At 38.8% G+C, this 23833-nt stretch overlaps 1 protein-coding gene across 5 annotated transcripts in view; it reads left to right on the top strand.

Annotated features, from left to right (window-relative positions):
* The window catches only part of LOC134147874 (ubiquinol-cytochrome-c reductase complex assembly factor 1), a 54765-nt gene extending 31814 nt beyond the window's left edge, over positions 1 to 22951 (top strand). For 3 of the 5 annotated variants that reach the window (XM_062589416.1, XM_062589420.1, XM_062589417.1), the window contains 4 exons: positions 16542 to 16619; positions 17962 to 18075; positions 20411 to 20533; positions 21079 to 22951. In XM_062589416.1, the coding sequence (XP_062445400.1) occupies positions 16542 to 16619; positions 17962 to 18075; positions 20411 to 20533; positions 21079 to 21213 (450 nt within the window). In that variant the 3' untranslated portion in view covers positions 21214 to 22951. The remainder of the gene's footprint in view (positions 1 to 16541; positions 16620 to 17961; positions 18076 to 20410; positions 20534 to 21078) is intronic. The other 2 variants (XM_062589418.1, XM_062589421.1) reach the window with 1 other exon arrangement.
* Positions 22952 to 23833: the final 882 nt, after the last annotated feature.

A 23833-nucleotide genomic window follows, 5' to 3' on the forward strand; every position in this document is an offset into this window, starting at 1 on the left:
GATGATTTCAAATTTCAGAATCTGAACCTTTCTTGGAAGTAAGTCAAATGAATAGAAAATGCTGAATACTTTCAGGGTGCTGAGTTATCACTACATAGCTCCCGTGAGATTAGGCAATTCCATTCCCTGCTTTAGGTCTCTTGCAGATTATCAAAGGTCAATATTGAGCTCTCAGATTGGTACATTCCTGTGTTTGCACCTGTGTGAAATTTGCTAGTTGGATGTAATTAGGTTAATGTGTTAACAGGAAGAACTGCATTTTTTCAATCCAATTTCATATCTAGCAATATTTAAAACACTTGATGCAGAAAATGGACATTATATTCCTGAACTGATATCGATAGTCTATTAGAATATGCCATTTGCTCTTAAATATACAGATTCATCAGAGCAGAAAATGATGGAATGCAAAGCATTTTAACTACTAATTTGCATCACCTCCAACTCCATTTGGATTTTGTATTATTTCAAAAACTGGTTGTTAAAATTGCTGAAATCTAAATCTCAGCAACAAAGTTTTGGGACCTGTTAGCCTGAGCTCCTTCAGCACTCCTGAATGTCGGCAAGAGTCAGAAACCAAAACTTGACACAGCTGTAAAAACACACAGAGAGCTTGTGGCCTCAGCAAATTCTACCAGTGCAGGCATATTTCAGATATAAATTTTACTCTGCTGTCCCTAGTACTAATGAAGTCAGTTTCTTTTGGTGGGTTTGCAGCCAGGTGTGTCCAGTTCTGTGGCTAACCAGTGCTCTTTACTTAATTTTTCCACTAGTGACATTTCTATCAAACGTCAAAAACAAACAGAAAAATTGGCTTGATGCAATGGCTCAAAGTGTTAATAGTAACATTAGGCTGGGTAAAAGACTTCCTTTCGATCCTGCTTTGCCAGAGATCTCCACCTTGTGGCTTTCAGTGAATAGATTTATACTGTCCAACCTGGCAGCTGTTTAATCAGTTTGGAAGGGGAATTCAGTCAGTACCAGAAATTGCTCCTATTTGTTTTCCTGCCAGAGTTCTTTAACAACCTGAATATTAACCTGACTGACCTGAATATTGTGTTTTAGCAACTATGTGTATATAAAAGCAGGCATTATAAGTTTGAGTGTGTTTTTTTTTATACACTCAGATGAAGCTACAGATTTGATCAGAAGGATTATATACTCTGGAGCTCCCTGGCATGTGATTTCAGCTGATATCTTGCAATAGGGACTTGATACAAAAATCTACTCATAACTCTGGATACAAATGGGCTGTTGTCTTAAAAAGATGCCTCAGGCTTTTTTCACATATCTGTAACTTCTTATAGACTCTTTTTAACAATGATGAGTCTTGCAGGTTGTGGTGGCATTGTTCTTCTGAAATGAATAGGGCTTTTTCAGTGCAAAATAATTCATTTTATATTATATGTCCTAAAAACTGCAAAAGAGATGATAAGAATAGGAGAGACCGTCAAGCCCAACATGCCAAACCTGTTTTAATTTATCTTAATCCCACTTTCCTGTTTTCCCACCAGACCACTCAGACCCTTACCCCTTCCCTTCCCCCTCCCCACCCCCTTTTTTTCCCAGGAACACATCTAGGTGTCTTTTGAATTCATTTATTGGCTCTGCTGTGCATAGCACAATACAGTCTTTGTTATACTTTTAGCCAGAGCTGTTTATATACAGTGACCCATAATTTGCTCTCAGTTACATTGGTGAACATCTGAAGTAACACCATCAGAATCAATAACATGGTTCACATCAGTGTAACTGAGAGCATAATTTAGCTCTGTAAACTTGAACACAACTTTCTGCCTTGATACTTTCACAATTAAAAGATGATTAAAAATATCATCTTGCCTCACACTAGCTACATTCTGTTTTTAAAAAATTAATCTGGGAGTCGGAATTTATGTTCACATCTGATATTATTGCACTTACCTAATTTGGTACACTTCAATTATAGTCCTTCTTTTGGAGAACAAAAATTTTGAAACTTTTAACTATGGACTCGGAAATCATGATCAGAATTAGACAAGTGAGATTCTAGAACAGATTTCTAAGATGAGAGGCCCCTGAGAGGACAGGGCACAAAATTGATAAAATTTAAGATGAAACTAGATCTTTGTATGAATTGAACCGTAGTAGGTGAGTTACCTACAGTGGGAAGCTACTGCACTTGTAAATTCAGGGGATCCTTTTCAGGCTTGTCTCTTCGATCTCATGGAAGTCATGGAGTAAAGTTGGGATGAACAGAACAAGAACTAGGTATCATGGAAGAACGTGGGAGGGTTGAGGCAGAAGGAAAATGTTTGTAGTATTCTGGCAAGGGAGCGCGTGAGGGAGTTATGTATGAGGTGGGGAAAATATACTGAAGCAGAAAATTAGAGAGAAGGTAGTGATTTTGTTTGAGGAAATGGGTTGGAATAGAAGATAAAGGAGAATTTTGGCACGGTTGAAAATCAAAAAATAGAGGATTAGTTTTTGTTTCAGATACTTTTTGTATTTTTTGAAGTGTATAACTTTATTATGTTTTAAGGAGAAAAACATTGTGATGTTATTAATGACTTTTTAGAAAACAATTTATCAAATCTTTACAGTTTTTAGTATTCTCTTTTAGGAATTAATAAAGTAGTGATATTCAAAATTGCTGTATGTTTTTTCTGCTTTTTTTCTTTTTGTTTGATATGTTACCAAGCTTTGTAGGACATGTTTTAGGTGAAATTTTTGTAAAAAGAACATCACAAATGAGAGTGACATTTGAATTATCCGGAGGTAACTTACGTAGTTTGATGATTGATTAGGCCATAGATAGGCCTTCATGAGCTCAGGTCCAGCTCAGCTTGGTAAAATCAAATGCCATATTGGCAGCTCTAGTTCGTGAGATGGCTGTTATTTTAAAATAGTTGTCTTTCCCACAGTGCACAAGCCAAGCGAATAAGCTACAGCAGTTCTCTGTACAGTGCATGAGCCCTCTAATGCCTATATTCACTTGATTTGCTTTATTACCGGGTATCTCCCGTGCTCTGCTTGTCAGGGCAATAATTACTGAAGAATACATCTATGTGAACGTGAAAGTCCTTTTTCTGTGGGAGTTTTGGTATGAACCATGGCAAATGCCAATCTTTTTCTTAGAGAATGGTGATTCTTCTCTCTCAAGAAACTAATCCTTGCATAGAGGTTTAACTTTATTGCTAACTCTGTAGGTAGAGAAACCATATATTGTATCTCAACACATCTGTGTTGGGAATCTAAAATACTGTGGGCCTGAAGACAAGCCTTCTTGGCACAAAAGAATGTTGGACCCATGGGAATGCACAGTGGATATTTGTCCCTTTCTGGAGGGTAACATTTTTTTGAAATCGCAGCTGTAGGGTCTCTTTCTTTAGCTCTGTGAAAGTAAGTCACCTAGATTAACCCAGCAGTCTCGTCTACTGAGTTCTGAAGAGCAGTGTATCCCAGTTACTTAATGCAGATTCAAAAAGACATGCTGAGCTGATTAACAGCTGCCAGGAGAGGTAGTTCTTTGATTCTTAGTGCCACCACCAGCATTCACAAGACACTTCTGTGAGACGCTTACATTGCTGAAGAGGCAGAAAACTAATCCTGTTGAATGGAGGGATTCTATACATCTGTTTCCCCCGCCCCCCTTCCCCATTTTAAAAAGATAAAGCAACCCGTGTAAGGTCTGGCCAACAGAGCTGAAGCAATGCTGGCAGCATGGAAAGGGAGAGCTGGCCGATCAACGTACACTTGAGGATAGGGTGGGTTGCCCTTTGGGAGCTGCTCGTCTTTCTCCATGCCTGATAAGAAACCTGATTGGCTAATTTAAAGTGGATGCCTAGCTTCCAAATATCCAAGGTGAGGTGAAAAGTACTCCCCTGAGGATGTCTGAAAGCCTAAACAACTTCAGTCAGAAGCTTGGCAGAATCATTTACATCTACTTATCAATGCTATATTTTGAGTAGAAAAGTATGCTGGGATAGCAGCATAATCTAGGAGTTTTTTTGATTCAGAGGAGATTCTGACATTTTATTTGTCATAAGTACAGGAGTGTATATGAAAGAAAATTCAAAATGATTAACTGTTAATTATGCTGCAGAGTATTTAAGTCCTATTAAAACAGTCTTTTGGAGATGTTTTTCTCTCAGAGATGCTCTGAAATCCACTTATGTATCTGTTTTGGCCTGGATATTGGCACTGTCATTGAGACCTTAATAGGAAAGTTAAAAGTGCAGGTTCAGGATCAAGTTTAGTTGAACAGAACCTGAGAATGTGCTTTTAAAGTTTACTTTTTTCTTGGAAGGTTTTGTCTGTGGTGAGGGATTGCACTTGCTTTGTCTATTAGACATTAATTTTGACTGCTTTTCCTAAACTCAACTTCTGAGTGTCACCAAGAAATGGTTTAACAGCATGCTCAAAATAAAAATTTCATTCTGATTATATGAAGCCCTATTTACATGTTACAGAACATAGTATGCAAGCAGAAGAGAAATAGTGCATCAACTTTTGATCCTCTCTCGAAGAGCTCCAAAGTTCACAGCTAGTTTCCAGTAGTTTGTCATTTTATAAATGTATGAGAATATCAGGTACTGCTTCTAGGGTAGATGTAGCTTAATTTGGTTATGGGAATCCTAGTAACTTAAATATACGGGAAAATGCATGTGTATTATTTTACCCTGAAAATACCTAAACCATGAAGAAGTCTGGAACAGACTGTGATATAAATTTAGCTTTACTGGGTCATAGAGTTTTGAAATGGCAGTCTTTTCTCATGTTCTGTTTTCAATAAGTTGTTCTAGAATTGGGGCCCATGGAAGTAACATGCCTGTCTCTCTGGAACAGGTATGTTTGGTGCATGCCAACGATACCTCGTGTTGAAATCAAGGTATAATATGTGTTTGAGTTCTTTTCACCAGCCTGCCCCCATTTTCCAGGGAGTCTGGCATCAAAAATCAATTTAAATTTCCCAGATGTGTTGGAACCTGTTACTGTAAGGTAGTCTTCTTGGTCTACTTTGTGTCTTCCTCTGGCACCTGCAAGTACGCTGGAAGCTGCTTTACAGCACCTCTTCCGGAAACCTTTCTCGTTATCCCCTCATTCTAAACCAATGTGGGGATTTCAAGTACCAAAATTGATATTGCCATACAGTGATTGTAGGGTTTAAGTGCTCTCCTGTGCTCCTCAAAATCTCCAGAAAGTAGTTTAGTTGCCAAAATTCTGATGTTGAACAATGAAATAACTGCATAGCACGACTGCATAGTTTTTATTTTGATGGTACAGATGATGACAGTAGAAATAGGACAAATGATCCTTATAGAACTTGCCATAATCTCCAGGCTCAGCAGACTGTTTCCTGGGCTCCTGTCACTGCTTTGTTTATCACTTAGTATGCAGTTCATGATTTGCCTACACACAGTGCAGAGCTAAGTGATATATTGTTATGCTAGATATTTTGGACATTTTTACATAATCATTTTCTTAGTCCTTTAAAGTTCTCCCCAAAATTCCTCAACTGATATCCGCAGATCTGCTTGGCTTAAGTCTTTGAGAATTTGAGAGCGAGGAGCAAGGTGTCTCATCTTGCACATGCAGTTCGTTTTTTTCCTTTTTTTTTTTCTTTTTTTTTAATAACGTCTAAGGTGCAGCAGTGAAAAGATGACTACATTGTTAAGTTCCTTCTTAAACACAGAAAAATATTGGAACTGCTAAAATCATTGGAGGTTTTATGTTGTTCCTGATGTGTCTTACTCATATTGTTGCTTGTGTTTTTCACTGCCAATAGCATGTCAATGGTATCATTTGTTTCTTCTACAAAAGAAGAAACAATCTGCTGTATTTATAAATTTCCAATTATGAATAACTTTTCCTTAAACTTGTGTTTTCCTTAAACTTGCCTATCTTGAAAGACAATAACATAATTATTAATTAACATTCTGATATGGTGCAGGAATGCTGTAGTTGTTTGAGATGTTGCTCATTCCCTTCTCCTTTTCTTTGTCTTTTCTTGTCTCTGGCAGACCCAACAGCACTGATGTCGTGCAGTTTTGATTAAAATAGTATGCAGCTATTCTTGGCCCTCCTAATTCCCCTGTATTCAGCCAGCTTCCAAATACTCTTTCTGGCTAAATTAAGGAATGGTTGTGATTCCTGTATTTTGCACGAATAGATATATTCTGGGAATATCTCCACAGGGCACAAATAGCACAGTATCACCGAGGTTTGCTTGATTCTTGAGCTGTTTTCTAACTGTTATTTTGTGAGAGGATTAATAACTGTTTTATTCCTTTGTTTTATTTCTGAAAGCAAAATGCAAGTGAGGCTTTGCATCTACCATCATTGTTGAGAGGAGAGGAAGGAGATGCCCTTGCTGCTATGATTGTTCACATGGAGAGGAAGACAGATTTCTTGCTACTGAGCAAATCTTGACTGTTTTCTCTTTGGTACAGCTAATGCTTTCAGAATAATGGGATCTTCATCAAACTTCAGCAGTATCTGTGCAACTTTGGAAATTACTCTCGTTCTCTCTCAGTCCTGCTATGCTGTTTGAGAAGCATGGTGCTGCTCTACTGATTGCTTTTCTTGCTTGACATTTTCCTCCTGTCAGGTGCATGAATGTACAAGCTTATTTCCCTATTGGTTGCTGTTCTGTGTTGGCTGTTACACAGTACTGTTTTCCTGTATGCCTAATTTGATATTTATTTGTAGTACAGGCAGTTACTTAGGATCCTCTGTTCTTTGTTGTAACTCATCATACCTATTCTGAATGATTTTTCTCCTCCTTGGTTGTTTTTGTTACCCAGATGCCAGAAGAATTCACTAGAGCTTGTATGTTCTCCCTTTCCAGGGAGAGTTCTTCCTTTCTCCTGTCTCAGTATATCACACACTTCTCCCACCTGCCTCTTGTAAACAGTCTATCTGCCTACCCTTTCCTTTTGCTGCTTTTCTAGTTCTCTTTGTTTCCTTGCGGCAGCCCTTCTCATAGGTCACGCTGACACCACCAGCTCTCTCCATTCCCTTCTATTCTTTCCCACTTGACTAGTCCTTTGTAATCATCAGTGCCAGCAGTGCCTGTTCTTCACCCCTTCCATGCTTCTCTGCTGATTCTGTGGTTATGCACTCTACACCAGTGTCCTGTTGCAAAGGTCCTGTGTTCCTTGCCTGAAAGCTCAGGCTCCCTCTTAATGTCTGCTTACTTCAAACCTACTCTGACATGTTGAAACATCTTCATGACTGTTTGTTTCATTTCCAATCATTCTCTTCTTCAGTTCTTTTATTTGTCTAGCTGAGCACCTTATTTCCCATTCTAACTCCCAGATCCGCATTTTCGGTTTTCACCGTTTTCCTCAGTTACTAATCTTCCTTCTGTCTTATCCTTTTCTCTCAATGGCTTAGTCCTCACTTATGTGTCTTCCCACATCTGCTGCTAGGATCATCTGCATGGCTTGTCACTCGCTATGGCATTTCATCTCATGACAGTCTCCACTAGTTCTTATGATTCAGTGGCCTCCAGTGGGAACAATGTCTGTTTACTCGGGGATGGTGCAGGGGGTGTATGGCAATCTGCCAGCATTGACAGTCTTGATCAGCTTCTGCTGCAAGCAATTCCTTGCCATTTTGGTTGTAGAGCTCCTTCAAAGTCTGGTCTTAAATTCTACTGCAGACTCAATGTCTTCATGTTTATAATACCAATACTAGAACGTCTTGCAGCCTGGCTAGATAAGTTGGTTGTGCACGTTTATATTTCCCTGTTTGAGCTCAGTTTGTTTTGTTACCTTATTTTCTGACTTCTCTGGCCCATTTTAGCTGTTTATAAACACTCCCAGCTTTATGAAGCTCTTATCTTTGACTGCTTGTACTAACAACTCCTGCAATAAAATAAATGATAATGATCAGGAAGTGCAAATGTAGTGCATTCAGTAATTTCAGTGCTCTTTCTTTACATACATTTCTACGTAATGCTTTTGTGCATACCTAGACAAACTTTGTTTTTCTGTTTATTTTCCTGTTTTGGGAAGTTCAGTAGATTTTATTCTTTCCATTCTCTTCAATTCTTCAGTACTATTCAGTTTCTATTCTCTTCTATTCTTTTTCAGTTATGTTTTTCTCCCCTTGGTTTCCATATTCAAATGGCAGGAAATAATGCAAAAGATGAAAAGACATGACCAAAATAACAACAAGTCTGGTCTTAGAGAAAGTGATCTCTATTTGTTGCTAGTAGATCTATTTGCCAATTCAATTAGACAATTTTCAAATTGCTCAGTTGGCCTTCTTGTGGCCACAAGGATGACTGCACATTAAGAGGGAGATTCAGCTAAAGATATAGCTAATGTGGATAGGAAATTGGGTGAGTACAATCTTGATTTGTGTAAAATGAGTAATACTCTAATCTGGATTGGTTTTCAGATGCCTGGGAATGGATTTCGTAACTCCAAATGTCTGTGCAAAACAGAAGGCTGGCAGGTCTGCGAAGGACCAGTGGTTTTAGGGGATGTCACCTGAATTAGCAATTAATTTGTATAGGTAATGCTAAAAGTGCTAGCAGTTCCTCATGTTTGTAGATTCATTATGAAAATTCAATTTTTTAAAACAAAGGAGATGGCAGAGACCCTATAATTGATATAGGTCTTTGTCTTGGTCTCTCGCCAAGAGGCCAGAGCTAAGAAACTTGAAAACAAAGTGTCCGATTCAGGGCATCCTAACTTTGCTGTGCTGTATTTCCTACTTTATTTTTCACTTGCAGAGGAGAAGGTGGCTTATATGTAGGTTTAATCTTTGTTATTCAGGAAGCAGTGTAAAAGGAAATTTTTGCCTCCTTAAAACGGTTGCCCACTCACTTAGGATCTTCTGGAAGTTTGTTTATTCACAGAAGCATCAAATCTGAATGAAAAACTGAAGTACGATGGAAAACTCACTGTATCTTACCGTGCAGCTTTTTCAGGGTTTGCTTTCCTCCTTTGCCTTTTACTTGAGGGCAGAAGTAGGGTAGAGAAATAATTTTTGTTCACTTCTGAAAGGTTACAGTAATAAAGAAACTCTTGTTAACATCAGAGTATATGGCAGGCAGGAGTTTTCACAGTCTGGCATTGTTTATTTTACCAGCAATTTGGAACCTTCTGCACTCTTAAAATATTGGCAAGAAAATATTTAACTGTTAACTGTTCTGTGGCATGCATGTGTTTGAAGCCCTGGGGAGGAGGAGTGCTTGGGGAAATCGGGTTTTTCTCAGCTTGTGATTGAAACCAGAAGGTGTAGAATATTGGTAGAAGGTGAAAGCAACGTAACTTCAAATTATAATTTTAGACTAATGTAGAACTGATGGGAGGATGTCAAAGAGGTCATATATGAACAGGACTGTGGTAGAAAATAATGCGAAGTCTGATGGAGCAAACAGAAATAAACCAGGCTGTTAGACAGAGCAGAAATAAATTTCAAAGTTAGATGGTGAGAGTGAGTATTTGCATTTGTCCCTGCCTCAGTCACTGGGTAAAGGTTATAGCAGTACTAGAGATCAGCATCATGGAGTAGTCTTGTTCATGGATCCATGATTGTATGGAATCTAGCAGTTGTCACCCCATTTGGAAATGAAATAAAATTAACTTTTTTTAATAGAGAGCTTTGTTTGCTTTTTGTTTTTTTGAGAGAGCAGATGCAGTGATTAGTTTGGATGACTTGCTGTTCCTAGCTAATAGAAACTGGTTCTGGTTCCAAATTCACCCTCCAGGTAAAGATGAATGGCTAGTATGAGCAGGATCTTTCTTGCTAATATTTCTGTATAAGGTATAGCCTCTTCCCATAGGATTACTAAAAGTTATGCTAAAGGCAGCATTTTCTTTCACAGTGGTTTATTTCAGTAGAAATTCTTACCAAGTCAGCAAAGGCACCTAACTGGTATCCAGGGTCATGTAATGGGCTACGGTGGTCTCTTTGCAAATCATGGCAGGAAGAGATGCACAGCAGAGACACCAATCAATATCTGCAAAATTCGGCAAAAAGTGAATGAAACTGAAGGTATTTAGCAGTCATTATTCTCATGTTAGCTGAAGATTCAGTGTATTGTTTCTAATGATAATCAAAGGTGTTTCAGGAAAAAGCATAAGAAACAGAACAAATGTGAATCAGCATGTCTTCTTGTATCTCTTCTGTGTTCACTAATGAGTAATATGAAAGTTGCACAGGAATCATCATATTTAATAGCTACTAATAGAGCAATCCTGTATGAATTTGTGTAGCCCCTTTCTGAACTCATCCATATTTTTGGCTCTTTAATGCACTGTGACAATTATTTCCACAACTTAATTGTGTTACATGAGAAGGTGCTTCTGTTTATTTCTGAAGTACTACTGGGTTGTTTCTTTGGCTGCTTTCTAGCTCTTGTGTTGTGAGAGTTAATGAACAGTAATTCCCTATTCACCAACTCTGTACCACTCCTGACTTGATACCATGTCTTCCTCCTTATAGTCCTTCCTAAATTGTATGTCCTATTGGTATGTCCTAATATCTCTAATTACCTTTTTACTTGGTATTCTAGTTTCTGTATCTGTTCTGAGATGAAAAGATAAGGGTGTGCAGCATTTATATGTGGCTACACTATGGGTTTATGGCAGAAGAGGGTTCCTGTTTTGTTTTCTATTCCTTTCATAATAATTTCTAATATTAATTTCCCTTTTTCACCTTTGTTGAGTGTTGAACTGGCATTTTCAGAGGTCTGTGCACAAAAAAAATCTTAAGATCAATTTCCTGAACTGTAGCTGCTAAACAAAGGCACATTGTTATATTAATTTTGATTTGTTTTTTCCTAAAGTGTACTACTAATACCATCATCAACACTCAATATTACTGGTCATAAACATCTGAGATTGTTAATTCTATCCTTTATTATATTTTCTACTAATTTGTTCGAAATGGAACTCAGACTTATCAGTCCGTACTTCCTTGGATCTTCTGAAATGCTTTTCAAAAATTCATGCCATATTTCAGGGCTCTGCCTGAATATTAAACATATTAAATGTTATCTAATATGTTCCATTTAGTTTAATACTAATCCCAAGGATTTTGTGGCTCTTGATTTTTATTAAGTTATCTTAAGTCTGTTTCCGTGAACAGATTATATCACGTGGCATATAGTTCTTTTCAACTCTTTTCAACTTGTGTAACTTCCTCCCAGCTTTTTAGACAGAATTCTTGCTTCTGATGTGCTCAGGTATATTATAATGATCATTTTTAGGCTTTTAGCAAGTAGTTTCTTAAGAGTCATTGCAGGAAAAACCCACCACAGCTTCCTACCCTTACAGAGAACCAACACCACTAGAGAGAGAGAGCACAGCAATTTTGCCTGCCTTCTATGACCTTTTTCTGGAGAGGTTGTCAGAGCTGTGCCAGCATGTGCTGAAAAGAACCAAGAATTAAAAGTGAGCCCTCATCTGTTTCATATAGTCAGGCTTGTACTGTGACCTTCATTGCATCTTCAGCTCTAACCGTGGCAGAGTTTCCAAATTAATAGACCGTAAAATAGAAACATACCTCCTTTTAATGATACATGATAGCTAGGGGTGATGATTGTTTTTTTATTTTTATTTTTTTCCTGAAGCATGCAATGCTATATAACCTGTGTTTCTATGTCAGTTTGAAATCGATGTGGTCTAAAGAGTATTACTGATGGTTGTGCAGTTGTTTTGAAGGTAGCAGAGCATACAAAAGTCTTTACCCCTTAACATATTGGTTTTATGGATTGATGATTTTGGCAAAAACTGGTTCTGATACAGACTAAAATATATTTAGCTTTTGTTTGGGTTAATACAATGTTGTAGGTTTTCACTGAATGTTGAAGGTGATTTTAAAGAGCATGCTCTGAAGTTAAGTGTCAAGCCGAGGCATTACAAAATGACTTATTTCTAAAAATATTAACTTCTTGATAAATTCTTTAATTAAAAAGTATATGGAGAATGACAGCTATAGCTGATTATAAGTCAGTTAGCTGGGCTTGTTTGCAGGCAAAGTAACAGAATGGTTAATGGAAGACTGAAAAAAAATTGGAAAAATATTTTCTGCAGAATTTTTGTCAGTTACACAACTTTGTGACATGCCTGGAGGAACTAGGCTTTTGGCCCATTGCTATAGAGTTTCTTTTAATTCTTTATATTAATTTAATCTTTTTGATCTTTAGCTACATGTCTCTGTCGTTTTCAAAATTACTGTCCTGCAAGTAATAGTCATGTTATTGAAGGAAATAAAAGGGCTGTATGCAGTCTTTCCCACTTAATGTCATGTGCATTTATTAAAAGGGCAGCGAACACTTAAAAGCCTTTATATAACTATATATAGTTATATTATTTATAGTTATAATATAAACCATTCTTTCCAAACGCATATTTGGAGAGGGTACAGAAAAAAGCCCAAATGTTTGAGGACTGACAAAAAATGTTTTATGGTGAAAGATTTGCCCTGTATCTCCTACAGGAACTTCTGCTGACATTGAATGCTCCATTAATCAAAAGTGTAAATAGGAATGATTCATCTTTATGGCAGTGTGGCTAACAGAAGTCCCCAGAGTAGACTCAGTCATAATAACAAAAGTGTACTCATACCTGTGTAACTTGTTTTGCGCAAGAGATGAACTCATTTTACTATATCAGCATAAAACGCTGCTTTGCTATTACAGCTTTGACCACTCTAGGAGTGCTCTGATGATGTAGTGTATCAGTGTGCCTAGTGTAAACATTATCTTAAAGAGCCTAATCTTAATTTGAAAAGATTACTGTTGTGACACATTTACTAAGTACAGATATAGGAGCAAATGAAGTGTACAGAAGAAGCCTTTTATTCTTGCAGGAATGGTATAATGAGACTGAAAGGGTGGAAACTGAAGCCAGAAAATTCAAATATGAAATGAGATACACATGTTCAACTGTGAGGGTGATATGCTTTAGCCAAACACAACTTATTGAGCTTAGTACAGAGAGAACTCAGTGAAAGGTAATGGTCTGTGATATGCAGAGGGTCAGATTCTATGATCTAATCATTTCTTCTGGCTGAAATCTCTTCATAAAAAATATAGTTCAACCATAACTTATGGCCTAAAGAGAGGAATTACTGCATGAAATTCAATGATTAGTACTTGTACAAGGTGAGGTTGAAAGTGTCCCTTCTGGCCTTATAGACTACGGATGGATGAATATGTTAAAGTAGCTTAAGGGTGCAGTACATGGCAGCAAAAGCCATAACAGCAAGAAACACTCGTTAAAATGCTTTGAAATAGGGTTGCCTGTGGTCACCATGGCTATGTCTATGCTAGCATGTAGTGTGACCAACAGGGGCACATTTGTTGAGTGAAACAGTTGAGGATCCAATGTCCTGGCTATACAGGGATGATTTTTACTCTGTGCTAGCTCTGTTCTGATCCTGTGGACCAAATGCCTTTTAGCAGGTGGAGCGCATTAGAGCAGGCTTTCAAGTTTGTGCACTCTGAGACTTCTCTGAAATGTAAACCCAAGCGTGGTAAGTAGGGGATGATGAGGAGATTCACTGTGAAAACATACTCTCAATCCAAGCAAAAGATGAATGTAGACTTACTGTATAGAAGCTTTCACTTAAAAATTTGCTTATATCTAAGGCAGTTGCATATATGTCCAGCATATACAATAAAGCAGTGTGTTCTTGTCTTCCTAGAAATTTTGTTATAATGCAGAATCTTAACTGAGAACTGAGTTGGTAGATTGCCTGATACAACAATAAACCTCAACAGCTGTCTGTTCAGCAATGCATATTGACTTACTGGGACTAAAGCTAGGGTTTCTCACTGTAATGTAACAACAAGAATGTAGTGTGTGCGCTGTAGTCTTAAAAAGGAGAATGTGGGACTGTGAAGTCCTTCAATGGAAAGTAGTGACATGTAAAAGGAAGATGTTAGTTGTACATTCCTCCCCCCCCCTTTTTTTAAGGTAAGTGTGAGAAATGTACAAATAAAACATATTTCTAGTTTTTAACTAGGATTTTTTTCTACTGTATCAATGGCATATAAATTATTCTGATGACAGCTCTGCAATGGATTGTTTCCAAAGAAGACAAAGCGGCTAAGTCCTTAGAAAACTCCAGATGTTATTGTTTTTTTCTTGTTATTAGCAATTACTCACTTGGAATAGAACTTTTGTACTTAATAATGAACAGTGGGAGAAGTTGGCAAAATCATGACCAACCAGATCGTGGGGCTTGCCAGTGCTAAGAACATGTACAGGCTTGAAAAGAGGAAGCGTTCCCAACAAACCCACGTTTGGATTTACTCATTCTTCTTGTTTCATAAAGAAGGATTTTTTTCAATAATAGTTGTATCAATGCTGATTGTATTTTTCAGAAAATACAATATTTCTTTAAAAGTAATTTTACTGCCTAAGATACTACTTCATCCCCAAAGTCATATTTTATATTTTAAACTGTTTGTCTTTAAGGTGTATTTATTGCCACGTTTGTTTAACTTGGTTATCTCCTTCGTCAGTCTATTTCTTATTAACTTAAAGCTGCTGCTCGTTGTTTTTAGTATAGAAAGCTGCTTCCCTAGGGATGTATAGTTCAGGACTTGTCTCTGTAATGGGACTATTTGTTTTCTTTGCCCCTTGCAGTTGCCTGCTGTAACATTTGTAGTATGTGTTAAGTAATCCTTGAGGTAACATTTTTATTATGTCATAAAAAGTGCGTGGCAAATATATAATAACTCATGGAATTTGTTTGTTTAAAAATGGAAGGATAATTTATTGAGTGTGTTACATGAGACCTGCTCCCCCTTATTAGAGCTGTAGAAGGGCAGCTTATTTAGAAGTATGTTCTATTGAGAAAACCCACGATCTCTGACATGCATAGAAAGTTTGAGCATGGTTGGGTAGAAATGACATCATAGTTTATGTACTCAATAAAAATTTAATTAAGTCATTACAGAAGTTGCAGTCATCATTTAACCCTCTGATTTCTTATGTTTAGTTCTTTTTTTTAAACATTTAGTAATAGCCAGTCACCAAATCTTGATGGCCTATAAAATATCTGCATGAATTTTAATAGCTTATATTAATGGAAAAATATGAATAACTGACATAAAAGAAATTTTCCTTGTGTTTGCACTATAAGCAGTTCTATAAAAATCCACTGATGAAAAAGATAGCAGTTTAATGGAATGATGTTTGAACTGGAGGTTTGATAGTATGACAAAATAATTCACATTTTGATAGGAAGCTGTTGTGTAAGGGCTGAGGTTAGTACTATCTTACTATCCTTAGGAGTATTTAGGACATGTGGGTCATGCTGTCGTAAGTATTAAGATTTTAGATGTATTAAATTTCACAGCTTTTAACCTTATGATAAACTATACATCAATGATGCTTCTTCCATGTTAGAATTGATTTCCTACCCTGTGTTTCTGTTTGCAGATTTGTTTTTAAAAACTTGTCTCGCAAATACGGTCTCATAGATTAGTATCCTGATAACAGGCAGGCTTGGAGATAGTTATCCTTGCCGATTATACTTGCATTGTGTGCAGGGATCTCTCTTAGATCTGTCACAAGTCAATACAAAAAGAATCTTTGCCAAAGGAAGCATAGCTCTGCCCTTGTGAGAGAAACTGCTTATTAGATTGTTTTGTTGATAGAAATAAAAAGCATGGGCGAAAGGAGCGGCCAGTTTGCATGGAGGAGGCACATGTGAATTATTTCGGCCATCGCTCTGTTCGTAGCAATCTCTTTTTGTTCTACCTAGACTCTCACAGGGCTCAATTCTGAAAGCCAATGGGTAGCTCAGGCCAAAGTAGCAAATATTTAAGCAACAGTTAAATTTAGTTGAAAGTCAGTGTGGAACATAGACTGAGTCATACAGCATAGGGGGATGTAGCTTGGGAATCACCAGCTCTGAAAGAAACTTAGTCATAGTGAACAACTAGTAAGTCTGAGTTTCTAGAGAGATGCTGTAGAAACAGAATTCATGTGATTCCTGAATGAGCCAGTCAATATTGACAAGTAATTAAGAAGCAGTGGTAGGGATGGTGCCTCTATCTTTAGCATTACAGTGCTTTTACTGTAATAGCATGTCTAGTTCTGGAGTCTGTGTGTTAGAAAAAATGTTCAAAAACTTGAGTTTCTAAAAGATCTATATGAATGATTCGAGGTCTGGAAAACTTGCATAATAGGTAAAACACAGAGCAGTTTTCATTATCTGAAAGGACAGCCTTGCCTTCACTTGCTGGGGCAGCGTGTTTTGTTGTTGTGGTTGTTGTTGTTGTTCCCCCCCCCCCCCCCGCTTGGGTAGCTATATGCCAGCACCATTGGTCAAGGATTCTTCTGCCATTTGTGTAAGACTACTAACATCATTGACTGTGACTTTTATTTATGTAAAGAAGTAATGGAGCTGTATATTCTTCTAAAGTCACTGACCACGTGAACTTCGCAATTTACAGCCAAATCCTAACATGTATGGACCACAGCACTCTTTCTTCTTTTCCTGCTCTGAATGAAACTGGTAATTTTTTCATCATCTCTGCCAGTTTAGAACCCATTCAGGTGGTTTTCTTTTTTATTTTTCAGATTAATTCTGCTGCTCTAAAAGAAGATATGAGAAGTATGGTAGAAAATTTCTATGCAGCTCTGTTTGGATATGATGAGGTAAGAAGAGTATTTTCAGAGAATGAGCAGAAACAAATAGGCCATCTGATTCACTGAACAGAAAATGCTGTAGATGGATAAAACATTTGCCATACATATCATTGGGCAAATGTTGCATTATGGAGGCAGACTTCTTAGCCATTGTGATTGAGTTATGCCTTGGACTGAACCATCCTTAAGAAAAAAGGAGATGTATAGCACACATTGATTTAAAACATGAGGCGTGGGATATTCTCTTTGTTGCTTGACCATCATTAAATTGTATCCTCTCTCTGAATCTCATTTTACTCCGCTGTACTTTGAGAGCAGTAGTTATAGTAAGAGTCTATGAATATTGGGAAGTAAAAGCACCATTGTGTTTATGAGACTTTCAAGTCAAATATACAATTGCATCAGCTATTATTGTAGTAAACTTTGCTCTGGTGGGTGTTACTACAGATGTTCTTTTTATATACATGGTGGGTTTTTTTTAACCTGGCTGTTTACTGTTACAAAACATTAATAATACAAACTTCATAGAGTATTGGACAATGTTATGCATGTAGGTTTTTCCTTAAATCTATTTTGAAGTATAGCCAGTATGTCTGTCTGTCTGTCTTTCCTCTTTTTGTTGACAGTCTTTTTAGAAGCAAAATTTCTAGTTAAATTAAAGACAAATGTTGACCTTTTATATTTTAACTGAATATTTTAAAGTCCTCTCCTGCCTTTGGCAAATGTGTTAGCAGAAGACAGCAGTTACAAACTGTGGTGATAGCACCATATAATCTAGAAAGATGATAAAAGTTGAAGAAGATTTAGGCAAAAAGTTCTCATGGATCTGACTGCTGTGTAAGCCAAATTTAAAATTAGATTTAACTGGAAAAATCTAGGTAGTTTTTGATGATAAGGAATTCCCTCTTTTATTCAGAATGAGGCAAATAGTCCAGATTGCTTTCCCAGAACATCATATTATGTCTCTCTTAATTTTTAGTATTTCAAGTATCATGGGCTTCACACAGTTCTGTAAAGCAGTGCTCTCTTCTCCGTAAGGTCTAATCTAAAGATTTAAAAACAGAGAAACAGAATGGTCAGCTACTATATTGGCAATACCCCCCAGCCAGGTTTTTCTGCTTGGCTGAATATTTGTTTCCAGTTGAAGCAGTTAGTCTCCTACAAGCCCAAGGCTGTTCTTAATTCTGGGAAAGAATGATGTTGATGCCTTTTTGTAGGTGCAGTCTGCAGTAGCTGTGGGCTTTGGGATGTCTAATACTGTCTAGTGCCAAGTAGTTAGAATAATGGATCAGGTTTGTTTTGTGTTTACACTCTCTTTACATGCAATTTTTAATCCCCTCTCTTTACTTAGGGAATCTTGTCTGATGATCATGTTCTGGCAGCAGCGCTTTGGAGAAACCTTTTTAACAGGAACTGTGAGGACCCTAGACATCTGGAGTTACTTGTAGAGTACGTGCGCAAACAGGTATACTACCGCTCATACCAGAGCTTCTCTTCATTCTCTTGTTAGGACATTGAATATATATATATATATATATATATATATATATATATATTTTAATTGCCTGCATACTGTGTAGTTCCATTCTCCTTGAAAGTATAGATGGGTTTTACATTCTATTTGTTATTTTTAAGGAGAAAAACGTAGAACTGTAAAAACTAACTGACATTCATTGCAGTTTGACTATAGAGAAATTGGCTACAGAGAAATTCACAGAAGATTGAAAGCAACTATGCTTATTCTTCTGGACCCATGCTATGGAGAGGCTTGACAAAATGTGTTAGAAATGAGCTGTAGCTTGTTGTAGCAGTATACTTGATGTTCTGGAGTCATCCTTTACAGTGACATCCATGACTTGACAGTGCTCTGCCTTGTGGGGCTTCCTGTAACTTAGTATCTGCCAGGGCCATTTAATTTACTTTTGGGAGCCTCTCCTACAGCCTAGAATCAGTGTTACAAAGAAGAGATTAAGTTGCATTAAACCACTGGAATCTCTTAAGAGTGAATGCTGTCTTGCAGCTCTTCATAATGATATGCCACAGTGATTGAAAGACCTGGTAGATATTTGAAGAGACAGTATTCCAGTGCATACAAAAAGGCATGGGAAGTGAAAGGCTCAAATTTGTCAAGGACTGAGGACATTCCTGGAATGCTATAGTGCTTCTCAGGAGGCACAGACTTAATGTGCTAGGCTGCTGATGCTTAATATCAGGGAAGTCATAGGAATGTTTAAAACTGAAGATAGGCAGGAAGCAAACAAGTGTAGAGGGCCTGCAATTTGGCACAATTTGCCCACCAAGTGGGGAAATCATAGCAAGTCTGTATGCTCAAGCAAAGGATAGGACAGAAGCTATCAGCAGTCAAATAGGAAACAGTGATCACACAGATAAATGTGGCACACTGGGGAAGAGTCTTTTCTGAAGGCCAGTCTTGCCTCACAAATCTGTGATTGAAGAGCCATTGATGCTGTGGACAAGGAATATCTAATTTATCTAGTCTTTCGGATATCTAGAACGTTTTAGGAAGCTTCCACCAAAGACTCCTAAAACTAGGTAGCTATAAGAGAAGAGCAAAGGTGCCGTAGACTCATATTGTCCCATGGACAGGTAACTAACAGGAGTGCAGGCAATAGTGGGCCAATAAATTGTCAGGTTTTAACAGAGGAGAGGTTGTTACTAGATTCAGTGGACTAGGGGTGGGAAGGGCTGTGTGCTGTTCTGTATAGTTGTAAATGAAAGAGAGAAGTGAATTGCAAGGTGACAATTTGCTGATGCTAGGCTATTCGTGGCAGTAAGCATGAGAGTTGATTGCAGAAAGAATTCATACAGTGAATGAGTAGATGAAGAAATGGCAGATGCTGTTCAGTGTACACAATTGTAAAGTGATGTGCTTGGAGACAAAAGCAATCCCAACTTTTCATCTATAGGAATAAGCTCTAAACTGTCTATTACCACACAGCACTGAGCCCTTCAGATTATACCTGGTTACCAGAATGTCAGCTCAGTGCTAAGTAGTGTTAAAGTAAAACAAATGCTCAGAACTCATGAGGAAGGAAAGAGAATAAAATATAACGTCGTCACGCCACTCTTTAAATCCATGGTATCCCTGTGATCTTGAATAATGCATACAATTTGAGTCCCAGCCATCAAGACAGACTGGAGAAGTTTCTGAGAAGAGCAGTAAGATTGATATGAAGCAACTTCTGTGTTAGCAATGACTAGGACTCCCTAGTCTGAAAAGAACAGCTGAGAAAGTATATGAGACAGCTCAAAGTATATGGAGGGTGAGGTGGAGTAGGACCAAACAGTCTCCAGAGGTCACTTCCAAGCTCAACTATTCCGTTATTCTGTGGGTGCGGAAAGGTTGGTAAGCCCCTTCTGATACAAGAACCTGGGGACATACGTTGCCACAGGTTGCCGGGGCTGCTAAAATACATGTGGATTTCAAAAACAGCAGGCAAAGCTCATGAAGAAAATCTACCGAGGGCTATTAAATGCACAATCACCATTTCAGGCTCAATATCCCTGAACTAACAAATCTAGGGAGGGAGGGAGAGTAAACAAGGAAAATAGGATTGTATGTATGTGTTGTACTTAGCCCCTCTGGTGGCATCTGCTGATGATGACCCTCAGAAACAGGATATTGTGGCTCTTCTGTCTGATCCTGTGTGGCCGTTGACATGCTATGTTCTTTCCTGGCAGAGAAATTCCTTATCAGATTATCTTTTGTTGCTAGTAAGCACTGGAAATCCCTTGTGTAAGAAATCTCTTCCGCAGTTTCTTGCTAATCCCGTCTTTAGTCTTTAACAGTGGCTATTAGTGGAGGCCCAGAGAGGAATGTAACAGCAGGGCGAGCGTGTGTGCTGTTTCCCTGGTCAAGTCTCCCAGCAGTCTGTGTCCCTGCAATTCCTCAGCCAGAAGTGGTATTTTTATATTTTTAATGCCCCTTGATGGACTCTCTTTTTTTTTCCTAACCCTTACAGACTTGCACTGTTTGCAGTGTCCTGTAGGAATAAGTTTCACAATTACGAATGTGTTAACCCTATATTGTGTGGGGTTTTCTTTTTTTCCTTTCTTTCTTTGCACCTTATTTCATTTGCTGCTCCTCATTTCTCGTATGGTGAGAATGAGTATTCACTCCCTGTTCGCCTCCTCCAGTCTGCATGCTTTTCTAAATCTCTGATGTCCCCTGGTCCGTGTGAAACCGCCTCCTGGAGCGAGCGCTCCACGGGCAGGTAATGCCGCTGGTGGGGCGTGCTGCGAGGACGAAGACGAGGGGAAGCGCAGCCGCCGCCTCGTCCTGTTGCGGCGGCGCCGGCGGAGGACGGCGCGGTCGGCCCCGGTCGGCCCTCAGTCTTCCTGCGAGCCGGTTGGAAGCTTTGGGGCTTTCTGAGGGCGCCGGGCTGGCGCCGGGGCGCCCGGCCCTGGGGCCGGCAGCCGCTGAGCCCGACCCCCGTGTCGCTTCCAGGTGCAGCACCTGGACGCCCTCAGCGGGGAGGAGCTGCTGCTGACGGGCGAGGTGAGCTGGCGCCCCCTCGTGGAGAGCGACGCCCGCAGCATCCTGAAGCCTCTTTCGCCCGTCTACAACGATGAGGGACTCTGAGAGCTTCGCCGCCTCGCCCCGGGGTTCGCCTCTCAAACCGGCTGGGGAAACCTGCCTCCGACTGGACTGGTCTGGTGCGGTGGGGTCACGAAGGAATAGCTGCTGTGGGCAGAATATGTTTAAATAGATGCCGTGTCTGTGGTGACTCGGTAGCAAATTGGACAGCTGCACTCTTCTGAATATTCATCTCTGATTAAATGCTTAGTTGGTTCAAGAACCTTTGTCGCTGTAATGGCACTGAGTGGCCCTTGCAGACAAACTCCAACCAGACGTTTTACCATGAGTTATAGTTCTCCCAAGAAGACGTTTCTGTACTTCGCCTCACTCGGAGAGCTGCTGCGTGCAGACACGGCGGTGTTCCTCTGCTCACGGAGTGGTTGTGAACACAAGTCTGAGCTTTGCTTATTAGATGTTCATATATTTTAAAAGCCTGACATTAAGATAGAATGGTCCATTTTTGAGTTGAGAATTGCTTTAACAGATACTGAAGGATTTTCCATGAAAATTCTTTTTAGGAACTCTCGGCGCTGCTGCACGAGGATATGAGGATGGAAAGAACAGTGTACTGTTCCCACTGATCCTCTCTGGCTCTAACCATCCCAGGGAGAAACAAAGCCTGAAACGTGGCTGGGCTGTCGCTAAAAGCTACCTCAGGGTATTTGATATTTCAGAGGAGCTCTGCCTTGCTGGTGTTTCCATATTCTTTTTAGAGTTGTGTTCGAGTTATTTCTTTAGGAAAGTAACATCTCCATTTCTGTCCATGGCTCTTAATGGGATAGGACTGTGCTATCCCGTACCCCTCAGAACAGGGGCCCAGAGCTTTTTAACAAGACCTATTAACCCCCATTAACACACAGGCAAATTACCCCTACCTGATAATTATGAAAGCAATTGCTCCACTGATTAAATCATCAGCAGCTGAGGTGTGCTGTGCAGGGGGATGGTTCACCAAGCTATTTCCAGGTCAGTGACAAAAACTGTTTTCATTTCTCTCATGTCTAAAATCCTAATCCATAATAAATGTCAGTCTGGATAAAACTGATGTGTATGTGTTTTCTGTGCCATGTGTGCTTCTGATAAGAACAAACCCCATAATATTAGGGCTTATTCCTAATAAAACTATTAAACAAAAATAGAAGATAATAATCCTTACTTTGTGATCAAATGCTGTTATTTCTGGTGAAAGTGTGACTGTGCCTGGTTGTAACTGTTCTTGCTTCTGATGTTGCTTCCTTTGGATTGTGTGTTTCGGTGAATATTCGGCATCCCTCTTCTGCGTGAAGAGCAGTGGGATGTAGAATATTGGCTCCCAAACACTGGCCTGTGTTTTTTTAACCTTCTCTTAGGGAGCCTTCTCAGTACTTAACAAAATGCCTTTTTTTTTTTTCCCCTCAATTTTTTTCCAAGGCGAACTTCCTCAGTTTAACTTGTTATAAAATGAGTCATGTAAAGAAACCCTCTATGTGTGAGGTGTATCCCTCCTCTGTGAAAACATTACAGACCAAACAACTTGCTTGCAGTTTATTTAAGATGCTTTTGTTGAAAGCTGAGCTAAGCAGAGAAACCTCTTATGTGTGAAGTATTATACAGTGTGTGTGAGATAATAACACCTTGTAATTCATTACAGCTGGGTTGTATTTACATAAAAGAAGGCTGAGCTGTGTAGGAATTTGCTGATTAATTTATTTTTAATGGAAGTGAAGTATACCAAGTACCAAAATAAACTTTTCTTTGTGTATCTTACTGCTCCTGGAATAGGTGGAAAAATTAATGGTAGATATTTTGGCTCAAAGCTACATACATTAATTCATATACAAAACAGTCATTTAAACTTTAACCTCTTTCCTAATATGTAATCTAAACCTGCACTCATGTTATCCATGCCATGGGAACACAGGATTAGGAGTACACCACCTTCCAACCTGAGTTCGCCTAGCATCTCTGGTACTGAAGCTGTGAAGGCTGCAAACTAGAATTCATGGGACGACTGGTCTGAGGTGATGGTGTCTTTTGTATTGTGAATGTGGGGCAGCTATATGATCAAAACCTTCCCTGTCTGTAGTGGTGGGATTGTAGTGCCTGATTTTGGTGCACTGATATGTGCTTTTGCACTTTTGATTAGAGGTCTATTTTTATATTAATAAGGTTCATTGCATATTTCATAAAATACCTTCAGACACCCCACTGTTACAGAACTGAGCCAGCAGTCAAGATGTGTTTTGGAGACAAATGGGTGGAGCACGTTAAGAGAGAGCAAGAGAGAAACTGTCTATGAATTCAAAGAGAGGTCTGTTAGAGAAGAAAAATACACTGGAGGCAACATGGGGTGAGAGAAGAACTGGCTTCCCAGTCATTGATTATCCGGAGACAGGATTTGGGTGTAGACTACGAGAGTGTCTTACTCTTGAGAGATGTATTTCAATAAGACAGAAACATCCTGTTTTTTACTTCTTATATGAAAGACATCTTTACATCCAAAATTTAGAGTCCCTGAGGAAAGCTTGTATTTCCAGTAGCAGAACCTGCATCTTACAAACGTTATGGCAGCAATGATTAGCAGGATCGAACCCAGTATTATTAACCAGACGTGCTCTAAAGAGATAGAGAATAATTAAGGAAG

The sequence above is a fragment of the Rhea pennata genome, chromosome 16 (genome assembly GCF_028389875.1).
Source record: "Rhea pennata isolate bPtePen1 chromosome 16, bPtePen1.pri, whole genome shotgun sequence".
Classification (NCBI taxonomy): domain Eukaryota; kingdom Metazoa; phylum Chordata; class Aves; order Rheiformes; family Rheidae; genus Rhea; species Rhea pennata.